Source organism: Puntigrus tetrazona, chromosome 24 (genome assembly GCF_018831695.1).
Source record: "Puntigrus tetrazona isolate hp1 chromosome 24, ASM1883169v1, whole genome shotgun sequence".
NCBI classification, from domain to species: domain Eukaryota; kingdom Metazoa; phylum Chordata; class Actinopteri; order Cypriniformes; family Cyprinidae; genus Puntigrus; species Puntigrus tetrazona.
Window position 1 is genome coordinate 12,237,851 of NC_056722.1, and position 14,417 is coordinate 12,252,267.

The following is a 14,417-nucleotide window of genomic DNA, read 5'->3' on the forward strand; positions in this document are numbered from 1 at the left end:
TATACCCAAGAGAGGTGGATTACTGCAAATCCTGGATCTTCTAGTCTTGAATTCTGGACAGGAACTTGACTGCAGTGGCACATCAGTTAACTTCAGTTGGAGGTTTCCCTTAAGGAAGTACCTTCTTTCTCAGGGGATAGGCACAATTTGGCACCAGATCCTGCTATGTTAATATTAGTATGATAAAAATTATTTTCATTAAAAGCAGACTGATTTGAGGCTTATTTGATGTTTGATTTATCACGGCTTTTAACTCATACTTGGCAGCATCTAAGCACATGTAAACTCTTCAAAATATAGAGAACTGTTACGAACTGTTAAAGAAGTCTAGGGTCCAGATTGTAACACTTAGGAAATTTGTAACAGGCTAGGTTGAACTTGACAGTGAAATGACCATACAATGCGGTTGAGGCTTAAGTAAAAGTTTATTTGGCCACCAATAGCTGAAGCTACAGGAGAAGTAATTGTCTGAACTATTTACAGGTGCTAACATGAAAAATAAAGGTCTTAGATTAATACAGAAAAAGAAATAGAATTAAAAGAACTAAATATTAGGGAAAAGGAACTTGAGTGGTGCCCAAATCAAAGAACAAAATAAAACCAACCAAGTCCCATAAGCTGCCCAAACCCCATAACCTAACAAAAGAAAAATGCAGAAAAGAAACCAAAGTCTTCAGTGAGTCGTCGCCTTAACTTTCCTACTCTCGCTAATAACAAAAATACAAACAGAGGCGCTCACCACTGACCTAGTGTGTCTAACACCACATTGCTACGTGCAAAAGTGTACATCGCGCGATATGCTCACCTGTTCCAATTTCCTTAATTAAAAGGAATCTGATCAGTTCTCCATTACACAGTCAAACTTGAATATTAGACACATAGTAAAGAACAACATCACAAAACACAATGCGCACCGACGCGCAGCACAAACAAGCCTCCTTCTGAAGTTTGCGGGAGGACCTTTAAACCAGTCAGCCGACAGTCGATTGGGCGAAGACGATGACGTCACAATTATGATCGACCGCTGACACATCCAATCAGGAACCTAAGAGCAGATAGGAGGGAGGAGATGCACGTAACAAGGACATACATAGATTAAAACAATTTAAAACATACATTCTTTCATACAATTTTTACATAGAATAAATTATATAGATTGTACTGCATGTTAGTTGACATAATTTATATAAGCCCACATGTCTTACTACATGTCGAGAACCGCAGTTTGCAATGCTGTTTGCAAATGTTCAGGTCACTTGAACTACTTGTTTTATTCAAAGTTAAAAAGCAAACACACTAAACAGTTGTTTAGTGATTCAAATAAAGGATCTCAGATGAATCTTCTAAATTCAGCTGATGATTAGGATTACTGCTCTAACAGTAATACTTTAAATTTCTTAATACTTTTTTTTCTGCTTAGTAGCAATCATGTTTTTCTGTTCTATTGGATTTCTGTATAACATTTGCAATTTGCTTTGGCATGCTGGATATTAGCTTTTGGGCCAAATCCTGACTTGATCCATTCTTGCCTTATTAGTTTTCAATAATCGATCACAATTTGTGGACTTTGGTTTGTCCACTTGCCGTTTGAGGACTGACCACAGGTTTTCTGTGGGGTTGAGTTTTTCTTTTGTTTTGCCTCCAGCTAGCGCTGTGACTTTGTGGGTCTTATAGAAAGACTGAAAGTAAAACCAGTTTTACACAGCTCATGTCTGCTTTGGTGGCACATCTGGTAAAGTGAGTGCACGTGTGTGGCAGTGACTCTGCAGTGCTTCTTTCAGCCATTGTTCCACTGATGTTCTTTATATAATTTAGGTGACTGCTATGGTGTGGGTGTTAGTAAAGGGAAATTTCAAAAGCTGTGTCATTATTAAGTTAATTTATTGTATTAGAAGCACACAATAATGATGCTATTAGCACACTAAAGTTTAATTGGGATACTATTGCAATGCAGTTCAAAGTCACTAAAATAAGGCAAAAGAAAATATGCCAAGTATACTTGCAGCCAGACTAATTGTCAATGTACTTAAAGTGTATTAATGATAAGTTAACTTGAAGAGTGCTGTTCTTGTACCAAGTATATTTTAGTTGTAATTAAATTATAGTAAAGTATAACTTTGTGTATATAGTGTACTTTTTATGCTAAATTGGAACGACTTGCTATCCTAGGTACTACCAAATTACGAGTATGAGTTTTGTGATCATAGGGACTGGGTTGGATTGTAGCGTGGTAGACAGACTTAGCCTCAGACATTATGCCCACTGCCTGTTGGCTGAACATCTGATGCATATGACACACTTATCTGGAAACAATTCAAGATTCAAAGTTGTCATTGGATTGGTTGAATTGTACAGGATTTCTAGGATATGTTTGTGTCACGTTCTTTAACGTTCCGTCATGACGCCATACTCCTTCATAAAAGATGAAAGCCATCATGTTTATAAATGTGAATATAAGGATCAACTGAACATTGAATTTACAAAAGTATGTGAAATATTTTTTTTGCAATATAAAAACCTAATAAATATGTGGAAGAGTTTTTAAACACTGGTCTGTTATTGTGATGACATTTAAATGTAAAGAACTTTGGTTTCATGGGTCTCATGGGCAGGCCTTGGCCAAAGAATTGTACCATGTATTCCAGACCTTCGGCTGTCAGTCTGACTATCTGTGCCAGTTCACTAGGATCTAGTTGTGGTTTCTTAATAAAAGGCTTAATAACCCCCAGCTTGAATGTTTTTGGGATGTGAGAAGATAGTGTCAGTGTTGCAATTTAAGTTTAAATCATAAGAATGTCATGGTGGGGAGGCACATATCCCCAGAGAAACCGATATACGAAGTTACAGTCTCTGTGTGTTTATCCAGTTTCTAACTGTAGGTCCATGTAAGATGTGGGACAGACTGATATGCATCCTTTATTGCTGTGTAACAGTGATCCAATATATTACTGTCTCTGGTGGGACATGTAATGCCCTGCTTGTATTTTTTCAGTTAACAGGAATGATTACATTTTTTTTTATTTAAAATCTCCAAGAATTATTCAAATTTGTTCGGCCAGCTGTTGCATCACAGTGCTGACAGATACGTCTGAATATACATACGCATTCATGAGAAGGAAAATTTATGAAGAGTGCCTCCAAGTTAGGACAGCATATCTTTTCTAGCGTTGTTACATCTGAACGCCAACTTTCATTGATGTAGAAACACAATCTACCACGTCTCTTTTTCCCCACTAAGTATGCAATGATACCTGCTATGTGTGATGTCTGGAATGGCTTCACTCAGCCAGGTTTCTGTGAAGCACAGTTTGTAAAGTCTGTGCTGGTGTGGGTGAGCAGAAGTTTTTAATCTGTTTTGTTAAGAATAGTCATTCGTAAGATGAATGCTTGGGAGTGCAGTTTGAAAGCCACGTGGGCACAGCTTAACCAGAGTGCCATCCACTATTTGGACACACGTTTGAACAACATTATCATCTCATCTTCATCCTCACTTCAGTTGAAATAGTCTGGACATTGATGCTAAGTTTTGTTCATTACATTGTCTCATTCACACAAAGACGAAGACTGTTTGTTTGTTACTATTCTTTATTTTTGTGGTAATTATATAAATGTGCACTTGTAGGAATATATAGAAAGAATATTTGTTGGGTGAAGTGATTTTCTGTTGAACGCCCTTAGAGTAACATATTTAAACAAAAAGAGGGTGCAGATTGAAATGTTTTTATTTATTTATTTTATCCAGTATACATATTCAAAACTACTAGTTAATTAATCTTTTATCTGCAAGTGCAAATTTATAGACATCATCTCTAGGTGCTGATCCCCTATCTGATCTTGATACGGACTGGGTGACACTGAACAATTGTCTTTTTATTAACTTACATTAATACAGAGTAGTAAATATATTGTTTAAATGTATTGTTAGTGTATAAATGTATTGTTCCATGTTCATCCGGACTAATATGGTCATCCTATGGACTTCCTGGTTCTAGCTGCTGCATTTTGCTCCATTCTGTATGGATGGGGTTTTGGTTTCTTGCCGCTGTCGCCTCTGCCTTGCTTTGTTGGGGACACTTAACTTGATTATCGTCAAATTGATTACATAGACTGTCTCTGCATTTAATAACAAATTGTTCAATCTCGTCATTATATATCCTTGTATCATTGTATTCTTCTGCTTTATACTGCTTTGATGCAACCTGTGTTGTTAAAAGCGCTGTATAAATAAAAATGATTGATTGATTGATTGATTTTGGACCAGCTGTAGTCTGTCCACGGGGCTCATCAAGCTTTTGGTGATCTAAATCCACCATCTAATCTGGATACGAACTGAGAAACAGACTAATATTAGCGTAGATGCCATTCTTTTTACTATGTCACGAGTACATTGTGTTTTATGAGTTCCCAGTTACAGCCAATCTAATTAATGCAGCCTTGCAATCCTTTAGTGGAGCCAATGCAGTGTTGACAGAACCGGGCTAATATAAGCTTTTGGACTAACTGAAGTATGTTTATCAAGCATGCAGAACAACCACCCAAGTCAAGTGTCAAGTCAAGTGGCTTTTTATTGTCATTTCAACTACATATAGCTGTGCAGTACATAGTGGAATGAGACAACGTTTCTCCATGACCTGGTGCTACATGAAGTCACACTTACAACAAAATACACAATACAAAAGAACTCACATACTGAGCTAAAACAGTGTCTTAGCCACATAAAGTGCAAAGTGTGCAGACTAGTGCAAACAGCAGGGGAGTAGAGTGCAAACTAGTGCAAACAGTGCAAAGACAAGATCAGTGCAAGGCAAAGACATAATTAGTGCAAGGACACAAAATACAAACAACAATAAATATGAAATGCACAATAATAAATATGACGTGCAAGAATGCTTATGGAACAGAAAGTCCATTCAGGTGTGGTTATTGAGGAGTCTGAGGGCTTGTGGGAAGAAACTGTTAAGCAATTTGGTTGTGAGGGCCCGAATGCTCCGGTACCTCTTTCCATATGGCAGGAGGGTGAATAATGTGTGTGAAGGATGTGTGGGGTCCTGTGCTATATTGCGAGCTTTGCGGATGCAGCGTGTGGTGTAAATGTCCGTGATAGAAGGCAGAGAGACGCCAATGATCTTTTCAGCTGTCCTCACCATCCTTTGGAGGGTTTTGCGATCCGATACGGTGCAATTCCCAAACCAGGCAGTGATGCAGCTGCATAGGACGCTCTCAATGGTCCCACTATAGAACATAGTCAGGATAGGTGGAGGGAGAAGAGCTCTCCTCAGCCTCATCAGGAAGTAGAGGCGCTGCTGGGCTTTCTTGGTGATGGAGCTGGTATTGAGTGACCAGGTGAAGTTATTCGCCAAATGAACACCAAGGAATTTGGTGCTCTTGACGATCTCCATCTTCGCTCCGTCAATGGACAGCGGAGAATGGTCACTCTTTGCTCGCTTGAAGTGAACAATCATCTCCTTTGTCTTGTCGACATTCAGAGATAGATTGTTGGCTCTACACCAAGTTGTGAGCTGCTGCACCTCATCTCTGTATGCTGACTCGTCATTCTTGCTGATGAGACCCACCACGGTCGTGTCATCAGTGAACTTGATTATATGATTGGAGCTGTGCATCACTGCACAGTTGTGAGTCAGCAAAGTGAACAGCAGTGGACTGAGCACACAGCCCTGGGGGGCTCCAGTGTTCAGTGTGGTGGTGCTGGAGATGCTGTTCCCGATCCTGACTGACTGAGGTCTGCCTGTCAAAAAGTCCAGGATCCAGTTGCAGAGAGAGGTGTTCAGGCCCAGCAGGCTTAGCTTCTCTATAAGTTGCTGAGGGATGATGGTGTTGAATGCTGAGTTGAAGTCAATGAACAGTATTCGGACATAGTTTCCCTTTGAGTCCAGATGTGAGAGGGTGAGATGGAGGGTTGTGGTGATAACATCGTCCGTGGAGCGGTTTGGACGATATGCAAACTGTAATGGGTCAAGTGAAGGTGGTAGCTGTGACTCGATGTGCCTCATGACAAGCCTCTCGAAGCATTTCATCACAATTGGTGTGAGTGCGATGGGACGATAGTCATTGAGGCACGAAACCACAGACTTCTTAGGCACCGGGACAATCATTGTTGTTTTGAGGCACGTTGGAATGATAGAGCTTCAGAGAGATATTGAAGATATCAGTGAAGACATCAGCTAGCTGCTCTGCACACTCCTTTAGTACTCTGCCTGGAATGTTGTCCGGTCCAGCAGACTTCCGTGGGTTAACTCTTCCATCAGCTGTGGTGAAGCTACTGAGTCATTGGTATGAGGGGTGGACTTCCTCACCGTTGTTTTATTCTGTGCCACAAAACGTGCATAGAAGTCATTCAGCGCATCTGGTAGGGAGGCGTCACCATCACAGACAGGTGGAGTTGTCTTGTAGTTGGTGACCGCTTGAATGCCCTGCCATATGCGCCGTGAGTCACTGCTGTTTTAGAAGTGACCGTGGATTCGTTTAGCATAAGCATGCTTTGCTTCTCTGATAGCTCAGGACAGTTTGGCCCTCGCTGTTTTTAGAGCTGCCCGGTCCTTTGCTCTGAAGGCGAAGTCTCGCTCCTTCAGGATAGCATTCACGTTAGCGTTCATCCACGGCTTCTGGTTAGAATGTGTGGTCATGGTCTTGGAGACGGTCACATCATCATTACACTTCTCAATGTAGCCGGTCACTGATGATGTGTACTCCTCCAAGTCAATGGAATCGCTGTTGGTTACAGCCTCCCTAAATATGACACAGCAATCCCTATACTCACGCTGTGTAGTTTGGTGAAGTCGAATGTAGTCCATCTTATTGTCAAGTGAACAGACGTTGGACAGAAAGATGGAGGGGAGTGCCGGCCGGCTAGGGTTAGGGGTTAGCCTAGCACCCAATAAAGCATTACAATAATCTAACCTTGAGGTCATAAATGCATGAATGAACATTTTTGCATTAGATGTTGAAAGCATAGGTTGTAATTTAGATATAATTTTAAGATGGAAAAACACAGTTTTACAGATGCTGAAAACATTTTTGAAGGAAAGACTGCTGTCAAGCCGTGTGGTTTGTAAATTTAGAAAAAAAACTAGATGAAGTACGGCCATAAAACGCTTCTATTACCTATATGTAACCCTTGTTCCCTAAAGGAGGGAATGGAGACATCACATTGGTGATCGAAGAATTGGGATCTCACCCGAGAGACCAGCCTACTTTAAGTGTAACAAAATGAGCCAGTGGACATTGGCATGTGCTGACTGCATCTAGCTGCAGCTGATCACAGCGTGAATTCATGTTTTGCTGAGGAGCCGAGCTGGAACATATGCACCAGGAACTTCTGTAAATATTTCAGTAGGACCACCATCCTGCCTGATAAAATCTTGAGGCAGTTGAGCACTGACTGAGCATGTTCCTAGATGAGGTGCGCTGTCTGGTATACCGAATTCAACTTACCAAGAAAAGAGACACGAAAGTCATGAAAATATGCATTGCTGCATCCACATCTTAAACGACAGCTTGTGAGTGTACAGTTCAAAACTCGCAGGTCCAAGATCAGTCGTAACCCAACACCTTTCTGGGGTATATAAAGTAGGGGGTGTAAAACCCGGACCTAATATCGGATGGAAGGACCAGCTCTATTGCATCCTTCGCCAGCAGGACCGCAATCTCTGCACGCAAAAAAGCATCGACAGACCTGACTGATGTGAACTGGATGCCTGGATGCAATCAACACATGCTAATGTCCATTGGCTTGTTTTGTTATGCAGAATGATTCAGAAACAGCATTGAGTCACAGCACGCAGGCTGCGTAGCCCTTCGAGTCTGCATAGAAAAGTTCAAGGGAAGAGATATTGATTATTAAGCCTTTTCTTTTAACAGTTTAAACCTCCGTTACTGTACACTCTTGAAGTGAGTTTAATCATTCTGACTGTAATAACTGAACATGATGCGCAGTTTGAATGATGACAGAGCGCAGTGGAGAGAAGAGTTTATGTGAACTTGAATTTAATTACGTAAATACTTGAAATATACTTGAAATATAATGTGCAAAAATGTTATGGTGCTTTATAATGTTTATAATGTTCTGCTTAATAATAACACAGAATAGCATATATCAGATTTGGATCGGTCTTGTCTTACCGATGCCGGATCCACAGAAAATGACCATATCAGAACTGATACCGATCCTGAGTATTGGATCAATGCATCACTAATTAATAGTAAAGTTGTTGTTTAGTTTAGGTATTGGGTAAGATTAGAGAAGTAGAATAACACCATGTAGAACAGGGCTTTAATATGTGCTTAATTACTACTAATAAATGACTAATATTCTAGTAATATGCATTGCTAATAAGCAACTAATAGGTAAAATGATGAATATTGCTGATGTTAATGTCTTGTGACTAAACAAAGTCCTCCAATGTGAGTGTGCACACCTGCTCGTCTCGTTTTGACAAGCTCACCTTCTGTCTCCCTGTGTGACAAGCGAGTGTCAAAAGCATAAAAAGTTCACAGCGCCACCTTGTGTACCTGGGTATTTCTGTTAAATGCTGTCGGATCATCATCAAGTTGCTTAGGTATGAACAGCAAAAAACGCTGATGATATTCTCATGCAATATTCATCCCCGTGTGTACAGGCCTTAAGGTTAGGGACAGGTGTAGTGGTAAGGTTAGGTTAAAGTGTTAAGTTACAGAAGTTAATTACAGATGTAATTACATGCAGATATTTTAAAAATAGTACAATGTAAAACATGTACACAAAAAGTGCATTGTACCAAATTATTTATTTTAGTGCAAATACATAGTAGTTATGGCCACCTAATGTAAAGTGGGATTATTGTAAAGCTACATGATATGCCATATATGTATATACCATATATATGTACTGTAGTAGGTATAAGAAGTCAGGGAAAGGTGGTTTAGGGTTTTTTGGCTTCTTCAGGTGTTTCTTAGTTAAAATTTTACTGTATTTAAATCCCATTTTAAACATAGATTTTGAATGTAGAAATACTAAATAAAGTAATGAAGTAATACCTTTGGTGGGTGGTGGCAAGTAATTTTGTTAAAAGAGTCATCCAATAAAGAGAGTCATTCAAAATTCCATTTTTATTTGGAAGCAACGCAAGTGGCTGTCTGTATTAATGAATCACTCACTAAACCTATTAGTTCAAAGAAGGAACAAAACACTACAATGTGTGCAGTGTTTAGAGAAGAGAAAATCACAGACATTGTTTTGGAACATTAGATGATGAACAAAAATGCACCAAAAACACCATGCTTGCCACACCGATTTTGTTTTACAATAAAAAAATAGGTGTTAAAATTTTACTTTAGGGACTCTCAACAACTACCTTACTAATTGTAAGCAGCAAATTAGGAATTTGTTGAGGGGAAAGTCATAGTATTGAATATTTGTTCCTTAAGTGTACAAAATCTTTAAGTGACAGTAATTTCCTAATTTGTGTCAAGAGTTGCAAGTTTAAATCATATTATGAAATTAGCCTGAACTCACTGATAAAACATGTTTTACTTAACATTGTCCCTTAATGATTTTTGTACAAAAGTGTGCTCAAAAAACTTAAAAATGCACATTGAAAATGGTTGAAAGTGCTTGAATTTAAAGGTGGATATTGTTGTTTTATCATTTTATTTAAGAATTGGAAAACCCAGCCATTCTTTAATATGACCACTTCCATTTTCAAAAATATATGGCCTTGCATAATGTTACGATTAACATTAAACAATAACATCTTTTTTTGTTTTGTTTTGTTTTTATATATATATATGCACAGCAACCCCTGATCCCGGAGAAGACCCGAAAGTGTCCAGGGCAAAGTTTTTTATTCGAGATGAATTCTTGGTATATACATACATATATATATATATATATATATATATATATATATATATATATATATATATATATATATATATATATATATATATATATATATATATATATATATATATATATATATATATATATATATATATATACATATATATATATATATATATATATATATATATATATATATATATATATATATATATATATATATATATTTGTATTTATTTTATTTTATCTACAATATTAAAGGTATAATTTATCTAACAATGTATGTACTTTTAGTTTAAGCCATTTAAGATGTAGGTGGCTTTTTTTTCTTCAATAGAACAGTTATCACAAATATCACATACCTGTGCCTCCTGATTAATATATGTGATATAAAATAATCTGTCTGTGCAAGAAACTAAACATTGCTTACAGCATATTTACTTGTAATCCAATTCAGGAAAACTGGGGCCTCTTTTATTAAATGTTGCAGAGAAACCATCCTAAATTTGATCTTACAGTAAATTCTCTGATATGTATGCGATTCATAGAATGAACAGAAACTGCACATACGCCTCTCTTTTAGATGTGAAATCTATCCATCCATCCATCTTCTTCTGCTTATTCGGTGCTGGGTCACAGGGGCAGCAGACTTCTCTCTTCCCAGACACTTACTCCAGTTCTTCCAGGGGAACACCAAGGTGTTACCAGACCAGCCGAGAGACATAGCTCCTCTAGCATGTCCTAGGTCTTCCCCCTGGGCATCCTCCCTTTTCAGACTGAAAACCATGGCCTCGAACTTGGAGATCGTGATTCTTATTGCTGTAGGTCCTGGTTTGATGGAGCCAATAGGACAACATCATCCGCATAAAAAACAGATGAACTCCCGTGGTCCCTAAAACCAGACCCTCTCCGGCCCTTGGCTCATAAGATAATGAAGAAGACTGGTGACAAAGGGCAGCCCTGCCAAACTCCAACACACACTGGGAACAAGTCTGACTTGCTGCCAGCAATCCAAACTAAGCTCCTGCTCCGGCCATACAGGGCCCCGGATCCCATACTCCCAGAACAGCCCCCACATGATGCCGCAAGGGACATGGTCAAATGCCTTCTCCAAATACACAAAGCACATGCGGACTTGTTGAGCAAACCCCCTGAAGAGGGTATAGAGCTGGTCCAGTGTTCCATGGCCAGGACAAAAGCTATATTGTTCCTCCTGGATCTGAGGTTTGACTATCGGACGAATTCTCCTCTCCAGGCATAGACTTTCCAGGAGAGGCTAAGGAATGTAATCTGAAACAGGATGTAGCTGAAACACACCCTCTGGTCCCCCTTTTTAAAAAAGGCCAGAGATAGCAAAGATAGCCCCATTAACATAACATTCCGAGCCTTGAGGTACTTAGGGAGGCTCTCATCCATCCCCGATGCCTTGCCACCAAGGAGCTTCTTAACTACCTCAGAGACTTCAGCCTGGGTGATGGTCGAGTCCACCTCTGAGCCCCTGGCCTCTGCTTCCTCTGTGAAAAATACATTGGTGGGATTGAGGAGATCCTCAAAGTATTCTTTCCACCACCCGACAATGTCCTCAGTTGAAGTCAGCCTTCCCACCTGCACTGTATACAGTGTTGGCAGGGCACTGCTTTCTCCTTCTGAGGCAATGAACACTTTGCCATAACCTCCACAAGACCTTTTCTCTCTCCATGGCCTCAACAAACTGCTCTTAGACCCGAGTTTTTCCCTCCACAACCACCCAGGCTGCAGTCCGCTTGGCCCACTGGGACCTACCAGGTGTCCCACTAGCTAGCCAGGCTATACATTTTAAATATGGTCTCCGATAGTACTCCTTCTTCAGCCTTACGAATTCCTTTAATTCTGTGTCCACCACCAGTTTTAGGGGTCGCCAACATGATAAGCACCAGAGGCTTTAAGACGACAGCTCCATACTACCAAATTGACAATGGAGGTGAAGAAAATAGTTCAGTGTGACTCAATGTCTCCAACCTCCCTCAGGGTCCAGTCAAAGCTCTGCCGGAGGTGGGAGTTGAAGACCTCTCTGACAGGGGGCTCTGCCATATGTTTTTAACAGACCCTCATAGTACATTTGGGCTTGCATAGTCTGTCCAGCTTCCTTTCCCGCCAACAGATCCAACTCACCACCAGGTGGTGATCAGTTGACAGCTCTTCCCCTCTCTTTACCCGACTGACCAAGACATACGGACGTAGGTGCTCGAATATGGTTTTCATTATTGACAAATTGTGTCAAGCACAGAAGTCCAACAACAGACCACCACTCGAATTCAGATCAGGGGGTGCTATTCCTTCAGGTGTCCCCAGCATGTTCTACAGTAGTACAACAGGTCAGATCACTTTCCAGCACTTCCACTTTCTACTTTTAGCCATTTAGCCCGTAATCACAAACTACAGTGAGAGATCTATCCCCAACCTAAAAGACGCAGGGAGCGACCCTCTCTTTCACCAGGTGAACTCCAGCACAATGGCATTTAAGCTGGGGGGCTATGAGCAAGCCCAGGCCTGCCCACCGCCTCTCACCGTGGGAAACTCCAGAGTAGTGGAGAGTCCAGCCCCTTTCAAGAAGTTGGGTTCCAATGCCCGAGCTGTGTGTGGAGGTGAGCATGACTATCTTTAGCCTTTCAACCTACCGCACTAACTCAGAACCCCCTCCCCCACCCCAGCGAGGTGACATTCCAATCCAACAATAAAAAGTATGTCTGCTCAGACCCTGACCTGACGATAAGCACTTTTCCACATCAAAGACAGTTTTAATAGAAAGTGTGTACACTTAAATCCACGACAGCAGTCATATTTGATTTGATGATCAAATCTGAATGTACGCACATTTTATAAATGAGGGCCCTGGAGTGATTTACAGTTTGCACATTGATTAATTGCACATTGCACATTGATTTCTTTTAAACCTGTTCTTTTTAGTGAAGTGGATGAACCAGTTGTAAAGGCATATAATTATAATATTATATAATTAATATGATGCTGGTTTTCTGTCAACTCATTCAGCACTTTAGCTACACCAGCAATAAACTGAACTAAGAAAACAGTTCAGATTCGGACTGAAAAATTAGGCCTTGATAAGCACATACATAAACTGAGATTTGAATGAAGTGTTTATGTGTGTTTGTTTTTTCATGGTTTAAATTGACTGATTAGTTTATTAATTTCATATGCTTCAGATATGTGAAACATTTGTGATTTGGAGGCTATCTCTGTGCATTAAAGGTATAAATACAGGTATGTTCAGTTTCTTTCAGTTCAGTAAAGACCAATAGTATAACTTGGTAAGACCTCAATATATTGTCAGAAATCACAGGTATTAATTGACTTTTCCCTAATATGTTTTTTTTACTCTTAAAATGATAGTATTTCATAAAAATTCAAGTTAATAGCTACCAAGTACCATGGTTTCGGTAAATATCTTCTTTACTGTTATACTGAAGAAAAAAGCCTTCTAACTAGTCACCATTTCTTTAAAGTTTTTCACTATTTTTAATTACCGTTTTGTATATGTAAACAATACATTTTTATTTTATTTTTATATATATATATATATAATGCTATAACTGCTTGGACTGTGTGTGTGTGTTTTTTTTTTGTTTTTTTTTTGATGAACTACAGAAAATCAGCACAGCGAGCGGCACAGACAAACACTACTGCTATCCTCACTTCACCTGTGCTGTGGACACAGAAAACATCCGTCGTGTATTCAATGACTGTCGTGACATTATTCAGAGGATGCACCTCCGCCAATATGAACTCTTGTGATTGGCTCCCCAGATCTGGCTGCTCCTCCAATCAACACTTTTCCAGTCCCACATCACATGGGGTCTTTGAGAACTACTGAAGAGTGACAATGTTGTCATGTTTTTTGTTGTTGTTGCGCTTGTTTTCCTTTTTCTGACTTTCACATGCTTGTTTTCGTTTCTAAATTATTTATAGTCTTGTGTATGTGTGTGCATATATATATATATATATATATATATATATATATATATATATATATATAATACTGTTATCAAAATTTGATCAAAAAGTTCATTAAAAATGTCCTGTGACAAGAACGCAATTTGGTTTTAGGTTTTGGGACAATTGATGAAAGGTTTTGATCCACTTCAAATATTGACGTGTGTGTTTAAATGTGTGCACATATACACACATACTAAAACAACACACACACACACACACACACACACACATATATATATATATATATATATATATATATATATATATATATATATATATATATATATATATATACTACTCAAAAAGCTTTGGGATCACTAATATGTTGTTTAGTTTTCTTATGCTTTGTTTATTATTTACTGTAAATTGAATTTTCATTCATTACTCTTCTATGAAGGATCATGTAAAACTTTAGACTCAACCCTGCTCCTGGGACTGTCCTGCAGGTTAGCTCCAGCTCTAATCAAACAAACCTGAAGTGACTTGAAAAGCCTTTTAATTAAACTTTGCAGTACAGGCAGATTGCCAGAACAGGGTTGGGCACCCTTGTTTTAAAGTATGTTAAAATAGAAACCATTAAATTGTA

At 39.1% G+C, this 14,417-nt stretch overlaps 1 protein-coding gene across 4 annotated transcripts in view; it reads left to right on the forward strand.

Moving 5' to 3' along the window:
* The window catches only part of gnal (guanine nucleotide binding protein (G protein), alpha activating activity polypeptide, olfactory type), a 116,245-nt gene extending 102,402 nt beyond the window's left edge, over window positions 1–13,843 (forward strand). For 2 of the 4 annotated variants that reach the window (XM_043225768.1, XM_043225766.1), the window contains 2 exons: window positions 9,792–9,859; window positions 13,484–13,843. In XM_043225768.1, the coding sequence (XP_043081703.1) occupies window positions 9,792–9,859; window positions 13,484–13,630 (215 nt within the window). In that variant the 3' untranslated portion in view covers window positions 13,631–13,843. The remainder of the gene's footprint in view (window positions 1–9,791; window positions 9,860–13,483) is intronic. The other 2 variants (XR_006247915.1, XM_043225767.1) reach the window with 2 other exon arrangements.
* The last annotated feature ends 574 nt before the right edge of the window (window positions 13,844–14,417 follow it).